Source organism: Zea mays, chromosome 8 (genome assembly GCF_902167145.1).
Source record: "Zea mays cultivar B73 chromosome 8, Zm-B73-REFERENCE-NAM-5.0, whole genome shotgun sequence".
Taxonomy (NCBI): Eukaryota; Viridiplantae; Streptophyta; class Magnoliopsida; order Poales; family Poaceae; genus Zea; species Zea mays.
Genome location: NC_050103.1, coordinates 116,451,675 through 116,474,657, shown reverse-complemented (window position 1 = coordinate 116,474,657; position 22,983 = coordinate 116,451,675). Strand labels below are relative to the sequence as shown.

The window sequence follows — 22,983 nt, the reverse complement described above, 5'->3', positions numbered from 1 at the left end:
ATTCCGAGAGTCAAGCTTCGGCGATGGTTAAAAATTTTGGCAGCAAAACAGTGCAAATAGCAATGAATGCTGTGGTAACTTCACACCTACTCGTCTGTTTATATAGTACTGCAGGTAAGAAGGCGAAGCGCCAGGATTTTTACACCAGGCGGACACCCGCTTGCACTCGCTGCGTGGTGGACCGCAGAGACAAACAGTAACTCTGCAAGGTGGGACCGCTACGCGCTGGGAAACTGAATCGTTTCTCGACAACGAGCTCAGGGAAGGTGTTTTTTGGACCTTCGGCTCCCCGAAGCTTAAGAGACTTTTTTCACGGATCAAGCTCGTTACGAAAAACGATCTAGCACCACGAAAGGGGCTACTGTTGGGACTATGCTTCGTCGCCGAAGGTCTTGTAGGAAGAAGCGGCTTTCGGCTGAAGTTGTTTGTATGAGATGGCCGAAGGTTCCTCTTCATGAAGCTTCGGTATTACAAACCGACTTAAAGATAGAATGACCTTTTAGTCCATAAAGGTCTGAGTCAATGTTGTAAACTTTTATGAGGGGCATAATTGTAATTCTTCACAGGCTGTGTCCTGTGTCTATAAATAGTGAACAGTATTCCTTTACTGTTCACGCATTCTGGTAATGGCAATCGCATCATTCGGGAACCAACCTTTGCCAAGGTAGAGGTATAACTATATTCAATGATTCAATATATTAAGTAAATATAATACGATTCGTTTATGATTCATTTACCTTTGATACCCTTTATTTTATGTTATTTTATACAATCTATTAAAATTCAATTACGAAGACTTAACCTTCGTAATTATATTCTCATCAACTTTCGTCCAAGGTTCATTATCCTCAAGGGAATAATGCTTCGTGGACGAAGGACGTTAACATTTAACATTTTATGTTGCCTTGTTCTTAATTCATAGCATTTGAGAACAAGTCTCCAACAATATTGTATATATTTTAGTTTTACTAAACCGGTTATTTAAAGTAGTCAAATGAATAGAGAATCGTTTAGAGAAACTCTATATATAGAGAATCCAGCAGCGTTCTCTAAATTTAAAGGACCGTTTAGAGGACGTTGCTGGAGAGTGTAGAAGACCGTTTGGTCCTCTATATTTAGGGTAGAGAACCCTTTAGGGGACCTTGTTGGATCCAGCCTTAGCCCGTATAGGCTGGACGCTGGATTACTCGACCTGGGTTGACTGACCCTGGTGCTTTTGGACCAGGCTGTTTCAGGCTCAGGCCCATGCCCAGCCCGAAGCCACACTAGGCCTGTTGTGTGAGAACGGAGAACCTGCAATAATTATTAATCTAGAATCTAAACAACCCATTTCTCACACCGTATGGCTTTGACTTTTGACCAGTTGGAACTACACGGATTAGCTGCAGACAGAGGGGAGGAAGTTTAGCACACGTCATCAAAACACCCTGTTTCTCCTTGTCTTCCATGTGAGCCCGGTGCTCTGCATTCTCCTTCGTCATTTCCTCCACCGCTCACCTCTTCTGCTCCCCACCCCAACTCCGCCCCCATGAATATGATCATCAGATGCGGCTAGCATCATATCTCGCCTCCACTTCGTCACCTCCTCGCCATTCTATCCCACCAGCTGCATATATCCCTGGTGTGTGAGGTCAGCTGTTTTAGCTCAGCGCGCGCGGCGTGGCAGCAAAGGAAGCAAGGAGGGAGAGCAGCGGCGGCGGCGTAGCATGCGGCGGTGAGAGCGAGGGAGCTAGGGAGGAGGAAGGGATAGCCGAGAGAGCGAGAGCCAGAGGATGATGCAGCTGCCGCAGCATCACAAGCCGTCCGCCCACTCCTGCTGCCCGTCGTGGATCCGGAGGTCCCCGCCGTCGCCGCCGCCGCCGCCGCACAAGAAGCTGGGCGGCGGGAGGAGCCGGTATGCTTGCCGCCTCGTGCCCCTGCTCGTGCTCACCGTGTACAGCGTCGTCACCGTGCTTCGCATCCCCAGCGCCTCCCTCGTCGTCTCCACCGCCGATTCAGGTAAGCCGGGCGCCCGAGTCCCCAAACCCCTTCTTGCTCTCTCGCCGGGTCGCAGCCATGGAATGCTGGATTGGTCGCGTCTCCTTCCGTCCTTCGCTCCCTGCGTTCGCGTGCGCTGAAACGGCGACTCGTCCCCCCCCCCCCCCCCCCTCCCCGCAGAGCGCGTGGACAGGCGGGAGGACTTGGAGGCGCTCAAGACCCACCTGCCGTCGAACCAGAACAGCCTCGAGGCCCGCGAGGAGACGCGGTCGGTGGCCTCCCTCCCCTGCTCCGCCTTCATCAGCGGTGAGTTGCTTATTGGCTTGGCTGGGGGATCAGCTTGGTAGCTATGTCCGACCGGATCGAAACCCAACCGAATCGAAACGAACTGGTGCAGGTGAGGCGGGGCACGGCGAGGAGGGCGTCCTGTGCTGCGACCGGAGCCACTACCGCAGCGACGTGTGCTACCTGCGCGGCGACGTGCGCACGGACCCGTCCACCTCGTCGGTGCTCCTGTACAACGCGGCCCGCGGGAGCGGCCCCGAGAAGGTGCGGCCGTACACGCGCAAGTTCGAGGACAGCGTGATGAGCAGCATCGACGAGGTGACCATCGTGCCCGTGCCGGGCGGCCACAACGCGAGCGCCAGCGCCCTGCGGCGGCGGTGCGACGTCCGGCACCCGCGCGGCGTGCCGGCGGTGGTGCTCTCGACGGGCGGGTACACGGGCAACGTGTACCACGAGTTCAGCGACGGGCTGATCCCGCTGTTCGTCACGGCGCAGCGGTTCGGCGGCGAGGTGGTGCTGGTGGTGCTCGAGTACCACTACTGGTGGCTGGGCCGCTACGGCGCCGTCCTGGAGCAGCTCACCAACTACAAGGTGGTGGACTTCCGCTCCGACCGGCGCGTCCACTGCTTCGACGAGATGATCGTCGGGCTCCGCATCCACGGGGAGCTCGTCGTGGACCCCAAGCTCATGCCCAACGGTACGCGCCACAAATCCCTAGCTAATCTCCCTCGTTTTGCAATCACACCACATCAGACGATGATGGCAATGGCATTGCATTCCCCCCGATTTGCGGTGTCGATTTGTTAGTTAAGTTCCGTTAGGGATTCGGGATCCACCTGTTAACTAGTAGTAGCTAAAAGCTTAGCTTGTGGCTGAAGAAGGGGAACGGCAAAAAGGCGTGCCGAAATCATTGGGTGAACTTGATAGAGCTCGAGGGCGTCGTGCTTAGGCACTCCGTCTCCTAACTAATCATTCTTTGGTTGGTGCCCGTGCCCCTCTGTCTCTCTCAGTCGCGGTAGTTCGTTAGGGTGGTTCGTTAGGGAGGGGCGGTAGATTGCTGCTGACGCTTCCGTCTCTCTCCTCTGCGCTGCGTCGCTCCCTGCTGGTCACCCACCGGCCACCACAGCATCCTCCTACGCCCGCCGGTTCCTCCAAATCCTTCGCAAGTGACGGCGACAGCCGCGGGTCGCTGTTTCGGCTTGCCGACACGACATGCTCGCACCGCACGGGTTTGTCGCATCGGGCTTGCCCTCTCCCGCACCTGCCGCTCACGGTCACGGCGCACGATTCTGACCCGGCGCACCTACTGCACGGGCAAAAGGCATCGTCGTCGACGGTCGGATGCCGAAAAGGCGAACGGAGCGGGGCGCCGAGACCCGAGACCGAGAGGGGGGGGGAGTAACGGACTAACGGGAGGCTGAGGTGGAGAGGAAGCATCGCCCGCGCGGGAATCTTACAGCGACCGATCATGGGCGCGACCGCGAGGTAGCAGTGACGGAGGATCATTGCGCGGGGCAGGAGGAGGGGAAAGCGGGGGTGGCGGCTTTCGCAAAAGCGTCAGTGCAAAAAAAGCGGGTGTGCTCCCCGCACAAAAATGAGGAAGGAGAGGGTCCCTCCCGTGCCCGCGACGCCGGCGCATCGTGGCCAGCCCCCCGCGGCTCGCCACTTCGAGCGTGCTCCTGCCCACGCACGGAAACGGCCGCGCGTCGTGCGAATCTAGTTGGGTATCAGCATTAACAAAGCTCCTAGTGCCAGGGATTTTAGTGGCCACAAACGCATGCACTAATTCGGCGTGACCGCAGGGATTTTTGGTAACGGATCCACGAAGCTTTAGGTCAGGTCTGCACGTCGATTGACTATGGGGGGGTAACTAGTACTGTACCCACCTTCGCCGCTTCAGGACGAGCTCTCGCGGAGCCAGTCCCTACTGCGACCTGAGGTGTTCGCATCCATTCATGGGCTCATGGCATGGCCCATTTTAAAACCCCCTTGTACGTACTGTACTGGCTGTGCCTCCGGATGTCGGAGGGAGAATGATGCTCCCGCAGGCTGCACGAGCAGTAACGGATTGGAGGGGCGAAAACCCCTTTCTCTTATTCAAACTAGTAATCCTAAATTGAATAGAAATGGATTTAATCATCATCAGGGGCGTTCGTTTATGCCGGATTTGGCCAAGAATCATTCCAGCTCATCAACCCTTATATAAATTAGACTAACAATACAACTAGGAATCATTCCGGGTGCTCAATCCACTGAAACCGAACAAGCCCTCAATCTCTTTTGATCGAGACGTAACCGAATAAGACCTTAGTGTCTACGGGGTTTTAGGCTCTCAGTCCTTATGTGGTGGAGTAGAGCTGCACGACCCCGTCCAGCGATGGTCTGCCCCCCTTTTTTTCTATTTATCTTCATCACCTTCTGCAGCTTGCTTGTTGTGACAGCACGGCGCTACAGCACGCACGCTGATTAATTTGAAGCGTTACAAGTGTCCTAAGTAGCTGGTACCTGACAGGAATGCGATGGTTCTAATTCTAAGTGGCCGTGATCAAACTTTGTGCTTGTGACTGAATTGAGGGCTTATTTGAATGCACAGGGTTTACCCTCCAATACCCATGCATCCAAACAAGCCCTAATATGATGTTGAATGACGTGCTCAGATGGGTTGGGTTTAGATATTTTAATAATCTGCCTGCTGCTCTCGGAGTGCAAGCTTAGGCCCTGTTTGGGAACAAAGTTTTTGAAAACCACAGTTTTTGAAATACTATACTATACTTTAGTTATGACAATACCGTAGTTTATAATACCGCAGTTTTGAAAACTGAGGTCCAGAGCTAAGTTTAGAATGCCTTAAAACAACTATAGTATTTGCAATACTTCAGTTTTAAAAACAGAGATTTTACCCAGCTTGCCAAACACCATTATGTATATAATACTGCAGTATTTGAGAATACTGCAGTATTCTTCCAAAACTGCAGAAAAACTTTGTTCCTACAACGAATGCGCTTGCTTAAGACCCCGTTTGGTTAAAAGGGGCTAAAGATTAGTTCCTCTATTTTAGTCTTATTTAGTCACTAAATTGTCAAACGGTGGGACTAAAATTGGGACTAAAATGTTTTTGTCTCTAGTCACTCAAGGGGTGACTAAAAGAGACTAAACCATATAAATTTCACCTTTTTCCCATACTTTATTTCAGTTACACCAATGGCGGGAGAATGTTATGTGATATTTTAGTCCTCTTATGATTCTTTTAATGTGTTTTGAATAGGTTTAGTCCCTAGAACCAAACAGAGTAGGGACTAAACTTTAGTCTCGTAACTAAACTTTAGTGTCTGGACTACAGGAACCAAACGGAGCCTAATTATGTCTTAGTAATAAGAAGGAAAATTGCACGAGTAACAGAAATGAAAGATTCAGCTGTAGTGAACAGGAATGTGGTTACCGAATGGAGATAGCTAGTGCATGTTTGATGCTAGGAGTTCAAGAAATATGCGCTTACTACTTAACTATCGAGTGCCATGAAGCAAATATTTTCAGATTGATTCAACTTATCTATTTAGCAACGAGAGAGGCTGGGAACTTGTTATAGCCATATAAAGGCAACCAAACTACCGAAAAACATTCTGCAAAGCGGGGGAGAAAAAAAAAGAGAACTCTCCCGTCCGCCCAAAAGGGTAATAGTGGGCAGGAAAGAGTTGAGTTGTTGATAGAGTACTAACCGCTGCTGTTGTGGCATAGCTCTGTTTTGGCCATTGTGCCGGTGGGTTCGAGGGGGTAGCCAATTTGGTGGGGGCACTGAGCTAACCAATAGTAGTGGCTATTTTTATTTTTTTTTGCAATGTTTGTCTTGGTCTTTTCTTTTTTTCGTCTTAGTACTAACCATCATGCCTACCTAAGGTTCCTCGCTTATGCACCACTTGTGCATTGACAGTTAAGGCCCTGTTTGGGAACAAAGTTTTTGAAAACCACAGTTTTTGAAATACTACAGTATACTTTAGTCATGATAATACCACAGTTTACAATACCGCAGTTTTGAAAACTGAGGTCCAGAGCTAAGTTTAGAATGCCTTAAAACAACTATAGTATTTGCAATACTTCAGTTTTGAAAACAGAGATTTTACCCAGTTTGCCAAACATCATTCTGTATATAATACTGCAGTATTTGAGAATACTGCAGTATTCTTCCAAAACTGTGAAAAAACTTCACTCCCGAACACCCCCTAAGGATTGTTTGCATACATGATAAAAAACAGGTAAATATACTACATTCATTCCCTTCTATTCTGCAAGGCATGCTACTACTCTCTCCTGTCCACATCTCCAAGGCATGCTACTTACTATTCCACCGGCGTTTTTTATTATTATTAATGGGGCAGGAATAATCGAATAATGCCTTATATACCTAGAGATATAGTGTTCAGGACACTCAGTGGTGGATATAGATTTTGTTGGGGCGGCATACAAAAATATTTACGTAGAGATAATAGTACCGTGTTTTACGCTTACTGATATAACTAAAAATCTCCGTTTGCATTCCGGTGGCAAGCCAGGGGGCGGCCGGCCTTCTGTATTCAGTGAGGACAATCCGATTAGTTAACTTAATGGAAATTTTTAATATAGTTAGCTTATTCCAGGTACAATACATTTAAAAACGAAGGGACGATGTAGATAAATTGAGGCTATCTGTTTACCTCATCAGATTACTCCCACTGGCCACTGTTAGCTCCAACTAGGGGTTGACAATAGGTTTTAAATTTTACACGAAATTTAGGATTGAATCGAGTTAGGATCGAGCTCTAATCTTATTCTTTTTTGAACTAAAATTTATGTAGAGTCTTAACAAGTTGTGAAGAAATATTTGGATCGCGATCTATTACCACTCTTAGCTCCAACTTGCATCCTTTAAAACGCGGGATATTTTTTTTCTATTCTTTGTTTTCGCATAAAAATAAATTGATTCCTATAGAGTTTGTGTACAATTATTGCGTCTAAAAAGAGGCTCCTGTTGGCCCCCAACAGCTCCCATTCAAGCCTCCCGCCTGGGCCCCTACCAAACCAACCACGGCAAAATCTAGTTTAAAATTGATTCCTGGTTCATTTGGTTGGTGGCATTAGTGCTTGAAGAGGTAGAGCGGCGGGGCACACACGGTTTCCGGAGCCAAAGCCAGTAGTAATGCGAAGTGGGTCAATTGGGGATCTGGGAAGGCAGCTCGCACGGACGACACGGGAGTGGACCAAGGCACGCGCTGCCGGATCGCTGCTTGCTGCTCGCTGATCTGAGTCTGCAGTTTGGTGTCATGGACTGGTGGTGATTGATGTTTTCCGACGACCCGATCGATTCAGTGGCTGTGACTTGTGTGAGCTAGTACGATGTGATGTCAGTGATCCATGTCCCATATGGCCATGCCTAACACAAGACATCGAAGTTGGGGAAATCCTTAACGCAAGAATGCTGATGGTACGCAGGCAAGAGCATCAAGGATTTCCAGGCGCTACTCCACCGGAGCTACAGCCGGACGACGACGACACCGTCGGCGTCGCCACCCGTGCCAGTGCCGCTTCCCCTGGCGCCGCCGTCCCGGTCCCGGTCCCGGGCGTGCCCGCGCCCGGCCGCCAAGCCGAAGCTGCTCATCTTCATCCGCAAGCAGAACCGCGTGCTGCTCAACCTCCCGCACGTGGTGACGGCCTGCCGGCGGGCCGGGTTCGCGCCGCACGTGATGAACCTGCGGCGGCAGACCCCGCTGGCCGCGATCCACGCCGCGCTGGCGTCGGCGGACGCCATGGTGGCCGTGCACGGCGCGGCCGTCACCCACTTCCTCTTCATGCGCCCGGGCTCCGTGCTCCTCCAGATCGTGCCCGTGGGTCTCGACTGGGCGGCCGACGCCTTCTACGGCAAGCCCGCGCAGCAGCTCGGCCTCGAGTACCTCGAGTACAAGGTGGCGCCCGAGGAGAGCTCGCTGGCCGCCGAGTACGGCCTCGACAGCACCGTTCTGAGGAACCCCTGGGTGATCAGCAGCCGCGGCTGGTGGGAGATGAAGAAAGTGTACATGGACCGCCAGAACGTCACCGTTAACATCAAGCGGTTCGGCGAGCTACTCAGGACGGCGCGGACGCACCTCAAGAACACCACGGCGTGCGCCGCCGCCGCGGCGCTGAGGTAGAAGATGCTAGTTGAGCTTGGTCAGGTGCTAATGACTTAGTCATACTTGTCAATTTCTTTGTGTTTTCGTCGAGATCCTGTAAATATGATTGGGTTGGTTCTTTTGGTCGAGAGATTGGTGGGGATCGATCGCCTTCTTCTACAGTGCATTCGTTTGGTTCATGGTGTTGCTAGAGCAGAAGCAGATGAAGAATAGTTTATGGCAGGGGCAGCTGTCCTCAAACACCTTGTTCACACTAGTTCATAGGGGTAGCAGCTCTTTTTATTTCTCTTCAAATTTTCTTTTTGTTCTTCTCATTCTTTGGGTGTCATGATGATGTATAAGAAACTACATGTCTTTCTCTGTAACAAAGATCAATAGTCCAGACTCTTTTACAGATTGTCGCGTGCCTTCTCTCTTCCAGCGTGTGGCACGAACCAAAAGAAGCAGCACGAAACTACAATGCAGTTCTTGTGGATCCTTTTGAAGTTCGGTCCACATGGAGATGTATAGTTTGTCGATTTGTCTCCCAACCTACCCTAGTGAACACCGAGGCAACGTTGCTCGCGAGCAGTAGGGTGTAATCGGATTATGATAAGATTTGAATATATATTGATATTTTAAATGTCTAACTTCGACCAGAACCTGCCAAATGAAGCTCCAACGACTTTTAGGTCCTTTGAGGCTATAAAAGGACCCCTAGACGTATAGATCATAACACCAAGCATCCTTTGAACATCCAACAACACCGAGACACTGCGACCACACTTTTACTTTGTTAGATTGATATTCGAGCAAGTGTTTGAGCTATAATTCTGTTGCGTTGTCTCTTGTGCTCCTCTCTCAACTTGTGTGCGTGTGTTGCTATGATTTTGTCTCTTACGTGTGTTTCTACTTCCCCTTACTCTTGTGGTTTATTTGAGATTAGTTGTGTAAGCTGTGAGAGACTCCAAATTATAGAGATTTCTCACAACGGGAAAAGACTTGAGATAAGAAAAAGAACCGTGATACTCAAGTTGATCATTAGATCACTTGAGAGGTTTGTATTTCGACCGTTGATTTTCATTTTCGTTTTCGTTTTCGTTCCGGCCAAAAAATATAAAAACAAAAATAATTTAGCTGTTTTTTTGATCGTTTTTGACCGTTTTCATCCCTATTGGTATGATACTCTGGTGATCTGCTCTATCGGCTTCTATATTCAGATGAACTGTGGAGACTCGTTCCGAACCTGTGCACAGCCTCCAGCCAGCATGCCAACACACGCGTCGTTCAAAACTTGTAGCCCAAACTTTGGACGGCTTCCATTCCATTTCGCTGCAAGGACTGGACGGGCGTATTCTGCAAATTAATAAAAGGGCCCAAGTATGGATACAGCTCCCGTCAACACGGACCTTCTCAAGTTTAGATGTACTGTCTGTGTACGTTGTTGAGTGAGTCGTATGCAGGAGTGCAGGACGATGAGGCGTCTACTAGACTAGTGATGTGATTCCGTGGTTGGCTGAGGCTGACCACTCCTGCTAACGAAACCGCAAAGCAAGACACGATGTGTGGGAAGTCAGCCGGTCACTATAGTGTGTTGGCCCCTGTTGGGTTGCCAGCTTCGGAGCTCTGGCTAGGTAAAGCTTCATCATCATCAATGACGACGAATAGCGCTGCTTTATAAGTGCGCGCGCGCTTGTGTGTATCTTTCAGTTTCAGCTCTAACGTGAAATTGTACTTTATAATATAAATTAACTAATTTAAAAATAATTTTAATCTAAAAAATAAAAATGATCGGTCGTGTTCTAAAAATACACTAGAGCTAATTAATTGTTAGTTGGCTAAAAGTACTAACAAATAGTTGACTAACTATTAACTGATTTACTAAGAGTATCTAATAACTGAACTATTAGCTAGCCGGGACGTTTGGTTTGGATGTGTGCAGAACAGAACATAAATGTCTTTCAAAAATTTATAACTTTAGTTTCACCAAGAGACTCTATATTGTTGACTCTCTATTTGACTTTTTATTTATATCTCTATAAAGATTAAACTATATATATAACATCTCATTCCAATAGACTCTCTAACATGCAGCTTAATTTGGAGAGCCGGATGGTTTGGCTAGTTAGATGGCTAGTCTGTTTGCAAAGTTATTTTGCTGTGTTAAATATTTAAATTTTAACTTGACGAGTCAGTCCAAATTTTTGGAGATGCATGCTCCGATAATCTATTTTATAAAATGTACTAATTTTATTTAGAGCTGGAGCAGTCACACTATATATAGTCTATCTACTCCCGATGACCGAAACCACGATTGGAAAATGAACTGCCAGGAACCATAATTAATGTTTCTAAAGTTTATGACGAAGAAGAATAGCAATGAAATGACCTGGGGAAGCTGCTCGGAGGCTTCTGCCGCTATCTGTTAGTAGCAGGGGTCAGGACAAGGGCTCTCGGTCCCAATGCATCGCGCGCGCCTGCAGAAGCAGAACCAGTGCTTGCTGCTGGCTAGTAGTAGTGTATGAGCCCCGCCGCGTTCCTTACCCTCACGCAACGACGCACTCGGTTGATCATGCTGCTGATCAATCCCCACACGCCGTTGTCTCTTAGCTTGGAGCAGGTCCGCTGTCCCCAAGCCAAGCCTGCGGGTGCCGGGGAACATGGCCGTCATGGACGAAAGGGCTAGCCTAGACGGACTGCCGGAGCGCCCACGCGTCACCACGTGTGTCGCCGCGCGGCGCGCGTACATGTGGTGTCAAGTGATTTATAACAAATATTTTTATTAATCTAAATAATAAAAATGATCGGTCGTGTTGGAAAAATACACTAGAGCTAATTAATTGTTAGTTGGCTAAAATTTACTAGTACAATTAGCTAACTAAGAAATAGTTGACTAACTATTAACTGATTTACTAAAAGTATCTAATAACTGAACTATTAGTTAGCTGGGACGTTTGGTTTGGATATGTGCATAACAGAACATAAATGTCTTTTAAAGATTTATAACTTTAATTTCACGATTTACTAGAGCATTTCCATGAGACTATATATTTTTGACTCCCTATTTAACTCTTTATTTATATCTCTATAAAGGTTAAACTATATATGTAGCATCTTATTTTAACAGACTCACTAACATGCAACTTAGTTTGGCTAGCTGGAGCAATTTGGAGAGCCAGATAGCTTGGCTAGTTAGATGGCTATTATGTTGCTAAGTTATTTTGTTGTGTTAAATATCTAAATTTTAACTTGACGAGTCATTCACTACCGGAATCCGGGTCTTTGCCAAGTGCTCGGCGCTTTGCCCAGTGCTTTCTATCGGGCACTCGGCAAAGACGTTTTTGCCAAGTGTCACACTCGGCAAAGTCCTGCTCTCGGTAACGTCAACGTTTACCGAGAGCAGGACACTCGGCATAAAAATACACTCGACAAAGAAATCTTTGCCGAATGCCGAACACTCGGCGAACGGCGGCTCTCGACAAAGGGCTGTCAGCAGCCGTCCAAAGCTGACGACCGTTATCTTTGCCGAGTGTCAAGCTTCGACACTCAGCAAAGAAACTTCTTTGTCAAGTGTCAGACGTGAGACACTCGGCACAATATTCTTTGTCGAGTGCCATTCCTAGATAATCGGCAAAATACTTTTTATTTTTTTTATTTTCCTAACCAAACTTTTTGTGGTATGTTCCTACACTATGTATACCTACATGTATCGTTTTTGTATGCAGGATTTCTACAGATGCGAGGCTGGATACGAGGCTAGGACGGATGTGGTGGCCACCACGAGCTATAAGAAGCTCGTCGTGGACATGCACTATGAGGCCCGAATCTAGGCCATCGTCAGCTACCACAGCTCCGTCCTTGGGGAGAAGGTGACCAAGCAGCAAGCCCGAACCATGTCGTTGACCAGGGACCAGTACCTGTAGGTAAAGTCATGCATGTTTGGTACCAGTACTCCATGCATGAATTTAATTTTATCTTCTGATATGCAGTGTACGTGTTTACTTTGTAGATGATTCCATATTGGTGTGCCACACATCCTCTGTGCTGGGAGCAGATGGTGGATAGGTGGTGCTCGCCTGAGTGGGACGAGGCGCACAACGCTAGCCGGGAACAAACGTCTGATGATGCAAGGTCCCTCGCACCACCAAGGCAGCCGCATCCTCGGCATATATGCAGAAGCATGGGTACACCCTCTTTTTTATTTAGGTATATAACACTAGATTAGATATTATTTCTAACTATCTCGTTGGTTTTCTTGAAGTCGGCGTCACATGGTGGCCAACCTTGCTCCATCTTCTCGGCCTATGCTATGGCCCATAAGGGCAAGGCGACGTCCGATGTCACCTACAACCTAGATGATGGGGCCGAGGCGTACAACAACCATGCCGTCTACAACTGCCTTCATGACTACATCGACATGGCACAGGAGGTCCATGGCCCAGAATACGATCCGAGGACCGAGGAGATCGACCCCGATGTGCTCATGAGGGTCGGAGGAGGAAAGAGACATGGGCTGTACTGGATTGCCGACGGGGCAATCGACTCGTCATCCACTCCCACTCTGTCTCAGGTGCGAGCAAGGAGCACGGGCTCGAGTCTAGCCATACGACCTCGGCACGACAACTCATAGCATCGCATACAACAACTCGAGGTTAGTGCTTCTGTAACTCGTTATTCCTTGAGTTATATACATTCTCTTTGAGTTACTATAATATTGGCTTGTAATATTACAGACCCAACTAGAAGAAGATAGGAGGGAACGTCACGAGATGGAGGCGAGGATGATGGCGAAGTGGGAGGCGGAGCGGGCGGCTCACCTGGCAGATCACAAGAGGATGGAAGAGATGTTCCAATACATATAGAGCCTTAGCGCCACACAGGGTTTCGCTCCGCCACCTCCATTGTTCCCTATAATTGACCCTGCTCTATTCCATACCCCTGTGAGTATCAAAATTGTAGTTAGATGTTGATAATGCATCTGGTATAACACATGCAATCTCTTCTCTGTGCAGGGCCAATTTGGGGCGGCATCCAACAACCCTCATGAACTGCCCAGCCCATCGCAGCACCAGTCGAACCGCCCACCTCGATGAGAGTTATGTTTTTAGTGTTCAGACTTCAGAACTTGTGTTGAATACTTATGTGAGAGCCTGAGACTTATGTTTTGATACTTCTGAACTTGTGTTGATACTTATGTTTGTGTTGAGAACTTGTATATTAATGTTTGTGTTGGATATTTATGTCTGTGATGATATCTGTGATGTATATATGTGATATATGTGATAATATCTGTGATGTATCTTTTGTTTGTTTGGATGAAATAGAAAAAAACAAATAAAAAGGTGTGTATTGTTCACTTTGCCAAGTGTTACACTAGGCAAAGAGGGGGTTTGCCGAGTGTCAGGGCCATAGCACTCGGCAAGGAACCAATATCTGGGCACTGGTATTGTCGGCGTTTTGGGTCCTACCGCACACCCGGGGTTGCCCCTCGAGGTGTTTCTAGGAGTAGGATGGTGTCGCTGACTGTAGCAAAATGGTTCGTGCCAGACGCACGAGAGACAATAGACAATGTTTACAGGTTCGGGCCGCTTAGAGATGCGTAACACCCTACGTCCTGGCGAAGATGCTTTGTGTAATGGGTTACAAGGTAGTTCTCTAGAGCGAGGACGTGGAGGGTTGAGGTAGATGGCTGGGTAGTGTAGAGTTGGAATCGATCGTTCTGAAGGGGTGCCCCTGGGCCTTATATATTCGACCATGGGGCGATACATATGGATATGATAACAACGTGCGCCTAAAGGATAGTGAACTGTTTGAGTCTATCTTCCTATGATTCAGCCGACCTATCCTCGCCTGGCTCCGCTGCGCGGGGCTCCAGCGCGGGAAAGTCGGATCTTCTGTTGTGGTTTCTTGCTCAACGTTGTGGGGCCATCTGGACTCTCGTCGATCCGGCCTTATGTCGATCTGCTTTACTGATTGTCCCTCCCCAGGCCCGTGAAGGAATGACCTTACGATTTATTGGGCCCTTGGGCCTTCAGTGAGGTCTTTTACCCTTCCAGTGGACCCGGGGGATATCTGTCCCCTACAAGCCCCCGATCTTTGGGTTGACTTTGAGATAATCGGCCCAAAGATCCTAGGCCCAACTTGCAGGTTTTGGTTACGACAAGAAAGGCTTCTCGGGCAGTCTGGTGAAAATGGTTTCTTAATGTCTTCTTCTGCCCTGCTTCACTCGAAATCTGTAGTTTTGCCTCACACTTGTGCCTTAGAGGTCGGCTTCTCATTTTGTAGGACCCTAAACTTCATTGGGTGCACCAGAGGTGCACCCAATGGGTGTAGCCCCCGAGCTTCGAGTAGATTTTAGAAGATAATCTACTCGAAGGTCTTCATCAGAGATTATTTTTATTTTCTTCTCATACTTTAGTTGAGGGCCATCCTTGTCTTTTAATCTGGTCTTATGCCTTAGAAGTCGGCACTATCTTGGCTTGAAATGGTGATCCATGGGGTGCACCGAATGGGTGTAGCCCCCGAGCTTTGAGTGGATTTTTGAAAACAATCCTCTCGAAGGTCTTTACTTCATGTCCTTTTGCCGAGAGTCATATTTTTCTTTTTTTTGAATGCCTTAGGGGTCGGCGCTATGTCATCCATATTATGCTTTAGAGGTCAGCATTATGTCATCAGTATTATGCATCCGAGGTCAGCACGTATTTTGTCTTTTGCAGCCGAGTTCATGATCCGCCCATATCTTGCTAGGTGGTGCAATTTATTTGCTCTGCGACCGATTGGACATTTGATGGACGTTCCCTGGCTACTCTTCACGTTGCTTCCATCGGTTAGATTTTGTACTTCACCGGCTATATTTGGCTTTCCTCTGATCCTTACTGATATCTCATTTTGGTCTTGAGGTGTTCATTGCATGCTCTGCACGGATGTGACAGTTTTTTGAAAAATATATTGATAATTCCTGGGCGTCCCCCCCCCAATGGGTGTGGGCAAGGGACGGCTTGGTACGCTGAGCGTTTTAGCCCGCTGCTTCTGAGTAGTAATGTGATGTGACGGCGGGCGTAATCATATCCCCCGCGCTGTTGACTGGAGTCCCAATGGGTGTTGCATTGCGTAAAACGGCGTCAGCCGCGCGTCTTCAGACGGGTTGAAGTGCGTATTGAATGCCTCGCGACTGTTCAGTGACCGCGGTTGGAGGTAAGCGGTTGCCTTCTTCTCCTATAAATAGTGCCTTTGCCTCTCTGATTTTTTCATATCTCTTACTGTTCTCCACTGCTCGTTTCTTTCTTCTCCCTGCATTTCCACCATGGGCAAGAAACGCAAGCGCGAGCCGACTCCTCCGTCTGAGGACTTTGGTGACTCGGAATACTCAGAGGAGGAGTTCTCCTCTGAGTCCGAGGGGTCTCCGGCTCCCATCCCTCTGCGCGAGTCGTCTGACGATTCAGACAACTCCCAGGGGCTCGCGGCGGAGGTCTGGACTTACATCCGGGCCGTCGAGCGCTCCGGGCTCGCAGGCTCGGATGAGTCGGAGTACTCCTCGGATGAGCAGGACTCGTCCGAGGAGGACGACGGCGGCGGTGGCGACGACGACGACAACGACGACGAAGGCGGTGGCGGCGACGACGACGGTGACGGCGGCGGTGGAAGCAGCAGGGGCGGCAGCAGGGGCGGCAACATGACCAGTGGCTAAATGCCACTGGTTTTTAAATATTAGTATAGATTAGAAGTAGTATAGTGAAATAATGTAGTAGTATTAGTAATGTAAAGTAGTATAGTGTTGCGTAGTAGTAGTAGTAGTAGTAGTAGTAGTAGTAGTAGTAGTAGCAGCAGTAGCAGTAGAAGTAGGGAAGTTATCAACTCATAATGAGTTGATTTGTAAGTATGACAACTTCCCTTTAATGAAGAGTAGTTTCGTCTCCTCTGTGCAGATCATCTTGCTGTTGTGTCTGTGGCATAACTTAGAGTTTTTGAGTCCTTCCTCCGCCTGCCTTATTCATGAAGTTAACTCCTTTGGGATAGTGACTTAAACAACTCGGGCATCATATCGCCGCTTCAGGGGTGATGGCCGAGCTATTATTGTCGATATTTTACGCATTTAAAATAGAGTCCGAGTGATGACGAAACCATGTCAGTGTCGGAATAACTGTTGACCACGTCGGCGCTCTTAGATGTGACAGCCGAGTGACTTGTAGCGTCGTCGGCGTTTTAGGAGCAACTGCCGAGAGACTAAGGACATCGTTGACGCTTTAGAGATAGCTGCCGAGCGACTGATGATAACGTCAGTGTTTTAGAAATAACAGCCGAGTTAAAACGGGTCGTGTCGGCTACTTTTGAGGATAATAGCCGAGTGATGATGTGGCACACCGGGGTTTTAGAGGTAATCGCCGAGTGACGACGTGGCACACCGGCGTTTTAGAAGTAACCGCCGGGTGCTGACTGGTCGCTTTTTGGAAACGGTATCCAGCTCGGGAATATCCCGCTTATACAGTGCTTTCAGCCGCCTCTGCTTTCCGTGCCCTAGTTCTTGTTTTTCTGCCTCCAAATCCTTCCTGCAATTCGTCTCTCGCTCTGTTCGCTAATAGATTTGAGATGGCGCCCAAGAGAAAGGCCTCGAGTTCATCCGCTGTGGTAATTCCCCCTATCGACCCCAACAGCCAATTGCCTTTCGCAGGTAATCACATGTTTGTTGTCTCCGAGTCTGATCTCCTCCACCTCGTGTCCATCGGGGTTCTTCCCCCGAGGGAGCTTTGTTCTTGGCGGATTTGCCATGGGGTCACTGTCCCGACAGAGGATACCCATGAGTCCGTGATTTACGTTCCTTTTCTTCTCCGCGGTCTCGCTCTCCCCATTTCACCTTTCTTCCGCGGCCTCCTTGATTTCTATCACCTTAACTTGACCCACCTGAATCCCAATTCTATTCTTCAAATTTCTATTTACGTTCATTTGTGCGAAGCTTTCCTGGGCGTGCTGCCACATTTTGGGTTGTGGAAGTACTTGTATCACTGCCGCCCTGGAATGGCCGGGGGTCAGCATCAGCTGGTCGGGGGTGCTAGTTTGGAAATGCGCCGTGGGAGGAAGACTGAGTATCTTGAAATTCCTATCAAAGACAGTATCAAGGGATGGCGCTTGGAATGGTTTATTGTTCCATGGGAATTCCCTCCCCCCACGGTCGGGAAGACAACCGGATGTTCGCACTCTGAGTTGGACTGAGTCTCCCACGGATCAGGAGGTAGCTGAAGCGAAGGCTTTGCTAGCTGAAGTTGGTATGCTGAAAGAAAGGGGTCTCACTGCTGAAGCTGTGGTTGCTGATTTTGTTTTCAAGAATGTTCAGCCATTGAAGGACAGAGCATATCCGGCTTATCTGTATAGAGGCCTAGCTGACCCGACTCGGGTTACCAACAGGAGAATTCCCTCTGTAGACTTGGTGAACCGACTTGAGATGATCCTTAGAGGCAAGGCATCAAATATTGGCGCCCCAGTGGCATATTCAGCATGGAACCTGCCTTCTCCCAAGACCTTCACTCTTTTTGTGTCGAATCCACCTATCACTGATGGCAGTTTGGGCCTTAGAGTGCGACCCTCTATCGACGAGGCTAACACTTTGGTTGCTTCGCTCGGGGAAATTCCTGACGATGAACGGCAAGTCCACTTTGAGGTGCCTTTGGATCCTAGTGACGCAGAAATAAGTGCTATGCTTGATTTGCTGGCTGAGGACTCTCCTGATGCTGCTCCTGCTGGGACATTGGTGGTGGCGCCTCTCCCAAAAGCTAGTATAACTTTGGATGCTCAGAAGCCTGCCAGTGCTCGCCCGAGACGCCCTTGCCGAGCCAATCAACTTGATCCTTCTGCGGATGAGCAAAAAAAGAAAAAGAGATGTCTCCGGCAAGTATCTAGTTTGGATCGGGGTGCTGGTCCTTCGACTCCTGCTGCTGAGGAGGTTCCCGTGCCTGATTTCACTGACGCCGACCCCAATGGGTGTGCTCCATCTGCTGCTGATCCCAATGGGTGTGCCCCATCCGATGCTGATCCCAATGGGTGTGCTGCTTATGTTGTTGATGAAAATGACAGGGACGAAGAAGATGAGGTCCCTCTGACCCGGAAGAACAATCGGCAGTATATTGCCAGTGGGGAGAGTAGTGGAGTTCCTTCTCCTGCTTTGTCAGCCCTTGTTGGCCTACATGAATTATCTCTGGCAAACTTTGATCAGACCCTGGAGGATATGGTTCCAGAGGACCTTTTGTTAGAGCCAGCGGATGATGGTGTGATGGAGGTTTGTGCTGATGTGCTTGATGCTGGGTTGAGGTCATCCCGCGCCTCATCGACCTTAGAGCGCGTTCTTGAAGGCCAGGAAACTGATTTGGATCGTCTCGGTCCCATGGAAACAACTGAGGGGCCTTCAGCCTTAGAGGTGGCCACTGCAGAGAACTCGGCTCTCAAGGATGGTGTTGACGCTTACCCAGCCCCCGAGGGTGTTGCCGAGGGTGACTCGGCCCGGGTGGGAAGTGCAAGCCACTGTCCAGCCCCCGAGGGTACTGCCGGAGATGATCCGGCTCGCGTGGGTAGCGCAAACTATGACCCAGCCCCCGAGAGTGTCCGAGCGGAGTCCCCCTCTTGTACTTCCATGGACGTTCATGCGGGATCACCCTTGCACTCCGACTGCATGGTGATTGCCCAAGCTTCGAACCAGGGAGTCGCTCTAGAGGGCAGCGTCCCCGCTGGCCAAGTTTTGAGCTCTGTTGATGGCACTGAGTTGGTTTCTGCCGGTTTGTTGCAAACTGCTTCGGGTGGTGACCTTACGCCAGGCCATCAATTGATCTCTCATGATTTGGGAGTCCTTTCGTTCTTTTCCAATCTCTAGGTATTGTAATATATCTTGTCTTGACTTTCACGCTGTGTGAACTGCTGTCTTACACTCATCTGTTCTTCTTATCAGGCTTTGGTGGACGGGATGGCTAGCCAGCTGAGGTTGCAGGGTGCTTTTGTTCCAGAAGGAGCTTTGTCTCTTGCACGTTGGAATCCAGTGTTACTTCAACAATGTGTCTCTGACTTGGAGGTGGCCAATGCTGGTCAGTGCCTTTCTGCTTCTCTTTGTCTGCATTATTGAACTGCTTTACATCCTGATCCTTTTTGTTTGATTGTCTCCTGCTAGATATGACTCGGCAAATTTCCACTCTTGAAGAAAAACATTCTCGAGATCAAGCTGAACTGGTCCAGCGGTGCTCTGATTTCGAAGAAAAGTATTCTCAAAGCCAGACTGAACTAGCCCAGGTTTTTGCTGCCCTAGATGATGCCAATGCACTGAGCTCTTCCCTTCGCACTCAGCTTGATTCTGAAAAGGTGACTTGTGAAGCCGTACCTTGCATTGCCGTGTTCCTATTGCTTGTTTGATGCTTGAAAGGAGTTGATTCTTGTTTGCAGGAAGAAAAACGTGTCCTTGTCGCATCTCGCGACAATCTTGACAGACTGTATCGTGATTCTAGCATCTCATTGACCATCCTGGAGAGGAGTCATCGCTTTTCCATGGAGGAGTTAGATAATCTTCGCTGCAGACTGCAGGAATCCATAGATGACGTGATCCGTCTCAGACAGCTGATATCGGCTAAGGATGCTACTATCAAAGAACTCCGTGCTTCCAAGAAATACATCACCCAGGAGCTAGAAAACGCTCGACTGGCTGCCAAGGTTGCTGAAGAAACTTCCACTACTCTGAGGGCCCAGCGCGACAGGGCCATGGATAAGGCCATTCGAGCGAGACGAATCTTGATGAGGAGACCCGATGTAGTCGTTCCTGAAGATATAAGGGCTGACGTGAATGCTGCGCCTGATTCCTCAAGCCGCCCTTCCTCGTCGGTTGCTCCTGAGAAAGACATCGCGAAATAGAGAAATGTTTTGCGTGCTTTGAGCGCGTGGTTAGCACGGTCATATGTTTGTTAGAGGACACCAGTTTAGCATTTGAATGATATTGCTATTCTCCTACTGTTTTAGAATTCAACAGTGCATAAATTTGTAGTAGTAAAAAGGCTGTGTGATGGTTTTGAAACTTGTTTACGGGATATAGAAGTCATCCCTGTATGAGTAGTCGTAAGCATATCAGATCGCCTTAAATCGCTGCTGGCATAAGTTAACTGCTTCTGTTTATAGGGCATAATGGTCACCCCGAGTTACGTAAGCATGAGCATGTCGCACCGTCTTAAGTCGTTGCCGACTTAAGCCGATTGCTCCGTTAGCAGGGCATAGTGGTCACCCCGGATTAAGCAAGCGTGAGCATGTCGCACCGTCTCAAGTCGTTGCCGACTTAAGCCGATTGCTCCGTTAGCAGGGCATAGTGGTCACCCCGAGTTAAGTGAGCGTGAGCATGTCGCACCGACTTAAGCTATTGCCGACTTAAGCCGATTGCTCCGTCAGCAGGGCATAGTGGTCACCCCGAGTTAAGTAAGCGTGAGCATGTTGCACCGTCTTAAGTCTTTGCCGACTTAAGCTGATTGCTCTGTTAGCAGGGCATAGTGGTCACCCCGAGTTAAGTAAGTGTGAGCATGTTGCACCGTCTTAAGTCTTTGCCGACTTAAGCCGATTGCTCCGCTGGCAGGGCATAGTGGTCACCCCGAGTTAAGTAAGAGTGCTAGTCAAGCATGAGTAAATTGAGTATCTTTGAGACCTTCTTTATTGATGACATATCTCCCGTTTTACAGAGTATATTGTCATCCCGATAGCCTTTGAAATTCAGCTAGGGGTAAAACTTCCTGAGGTGTTCTATATTCCAGGAGTTCCCAATTTCTGTGTCGTCCATCTGAGTTAGACGATATGATCCTGGCCGAGTGGCTTCTGCTATTATGAATGGCCCTTCCCATAAGGGTGACAACTTGTGTCGTCCCTCCCCCGTTAGAATTCGGCGAAGGACGAGATCTCCTACTGAGAAGGATCGTTGTCGCACGGCCTTGTCGTGATAGCGTCTCAGAGTCTGCTGGTACCGTGCTGATTGAATTACTGCATTTAGCCGTTCTTCTTCGAGTACATCGATGTCCTCCAGCCTAGTAGCTTCGGCTTCTGCTATGCTTTCGAAGACCAACCTCGGCGCCCCGAACTTGAGATCGGCGGGTAATACTGCCTCTGATCCATAGACCATGAAGAAGGGAGTGTTTCCATGTAGAGCTCGGCTAGGTTGAGTTCTTAGGCTCCAGACGACATAGGGCAGTTCCCTTATCCACTTTCCTGCGAACTTTTCATTTTTTCGAAGACCCTTTTCCTAAGTGCCTCCAGTATCATCCCGTTAGCTCGCTCAACCTGCCCGTTGGCCCTCGGGTGCGCTACCGAAGCGTACTTGATCTGAATGCCCTTTTGCTCGCAGAAATCGAAGAATTCTGAACTTGTGAAGTTGGATCCCAAGTCAGTTATGATATTGTTTGGTATTCTGAATCTGAATATTATGTCTTGTATGAATTCCACGGCCTTGGCTGAGGTTAAGGAAGCAATGGGTTTGAATACTATCCATTTGGTGAATTTGTCGATTGCTACCAGTACATGAGTGTATCCTCCTTGAGCTTTCTTAAAAGGTCCAATCATATCCAGTCCCCAGCATGCGAAGGGCCAAGTTACTGGTATGGTCTGCAATTGCTGTGCTGGTAGATGTTGTTGCTTTGACAAGTACTGGCAAGCTTCGCACCTCTGAACTAACTCGGCTGCATCGCTTTTTGCTGTTGGCCAATAGAATCCTGACCTGAAGACCTTTCCGACTAGTGCCTTGGATGTTGCGTGTATTCCGCATTGCCCAGCATGGACCTCATCTAGAAGTTGCTTCCCCGTAGATGAGAGAATGCACTTCATGAGGACGCCTGATGCACCCCTTCTGTATAATGTTTCCCTAATGAGTGTGTAGTGGGCTGACTGTCTGGCGATGCGCTCGGCTATATTTTTGTCATCTGGCTCCTCTTCATTCTTTATGTATCTGATGATCGACCTTCTCTAGTCGTCAGAGTCTGACTCGGGCTGATCCACGATATTACATTCTTCTGCTTGATCTGTTGAGATGCTCGGTCGTGGTATTTCTTGTACGAAGACTCCGGGTGGGACCTGAGTTCGGCTGGATCCTAACTTGGACAATACATCAGCTGTCGTGTTTCGATCTCTCTCTACATGATGAAATTCTAGACCTTCAAACTTATCTTCTAGTTTCTGGACGGCAGTGCAGTATTTTCCCATCGAATCATTCGAACAGTCCAATTCTTTGTTTATCTGGCTTATGACCACCAGAGAATCTCCGCATACCATTAATCTCTTGATGCTCAATGATATGGCGATGTTTAGTCCATGTATCAGAGCTTCATACTCGGCTGCGTTATTAGAGGCTGGAAATAACAGTTGGAGGGCATATTTGAGGTGTTCGCCTCCAGGCGCGATGAAGAGAATTCCTGCGCCTGCTCCCTGCAGCTTCAGCGATCCATCAAAATACATCCTCCACACTTCTGCAGTTTCTGGGTTCTCTAGTATTTGTTGTTCAGTCCATTCTGATACGAAGTCAACCAATGCTTGGGACTTAATGGCAGTACGAGGTCGAAATTCGATGTCATGAATCCCAGTTCACAGGCCCACTTGGCTATTCGACCAATGG

General features: G+C 48.7%; 1 protein-coding gene across 1 annotated transcript; it reads left to right on the top strand.

The window, feature by feature from the left end:
- The first annotated feature begins 1,338 nt into the window (after positions 1-1,338).
- On the top strand, positions 1,339-8,794 carry LOC100194393 (uncharacterized). Its single transcript, NM_001352342.1, has 4 exons — positions 1,339-1,998; positions 2,158-2,283; positions 2,375-2,959; positions 7,726-8,794. The coding sequence occupies exons 1-4, from the start codon at positions 1,773-1,775 to the stop codon at positions 8,418-8,420; spliced, it is 1,632 nt and encodes a 543-aa protein (NP_001339271.1). The 5' UTR covers positions 1,339-1,772; the 3' UTR covers positions 8,421-8,794.
- Positions 8,795-22,983: the final 14,189 nt, after the last annotated feature.

Excerpts from the sequence above, each read along its gene's own strand:
- LOC100194393 (NM_001352342.1), top strand. The coding sequence starts at position 1,773 with ATGATGCAGCTGCCGCAGCATCACAAGCCGTCCGCCCACTCCTGCTGC. Across the intron at positions 1,999-2,157 it reads CGTCTCCACCGCCGATTCAG|AGCGCGTGGACAGGCGGGAG; the intron begins GTAAGCCGGGCG and ends CCCTCCCCGCAG. Across the intron at positions 2,284-2,374 it reads CTGCTCCGCCTTCATCAGCG|GTGAGGCGGGGCACGGCGAG; the intron begins GTGAGTTGCTTA and ends GAACTGGTGCAG.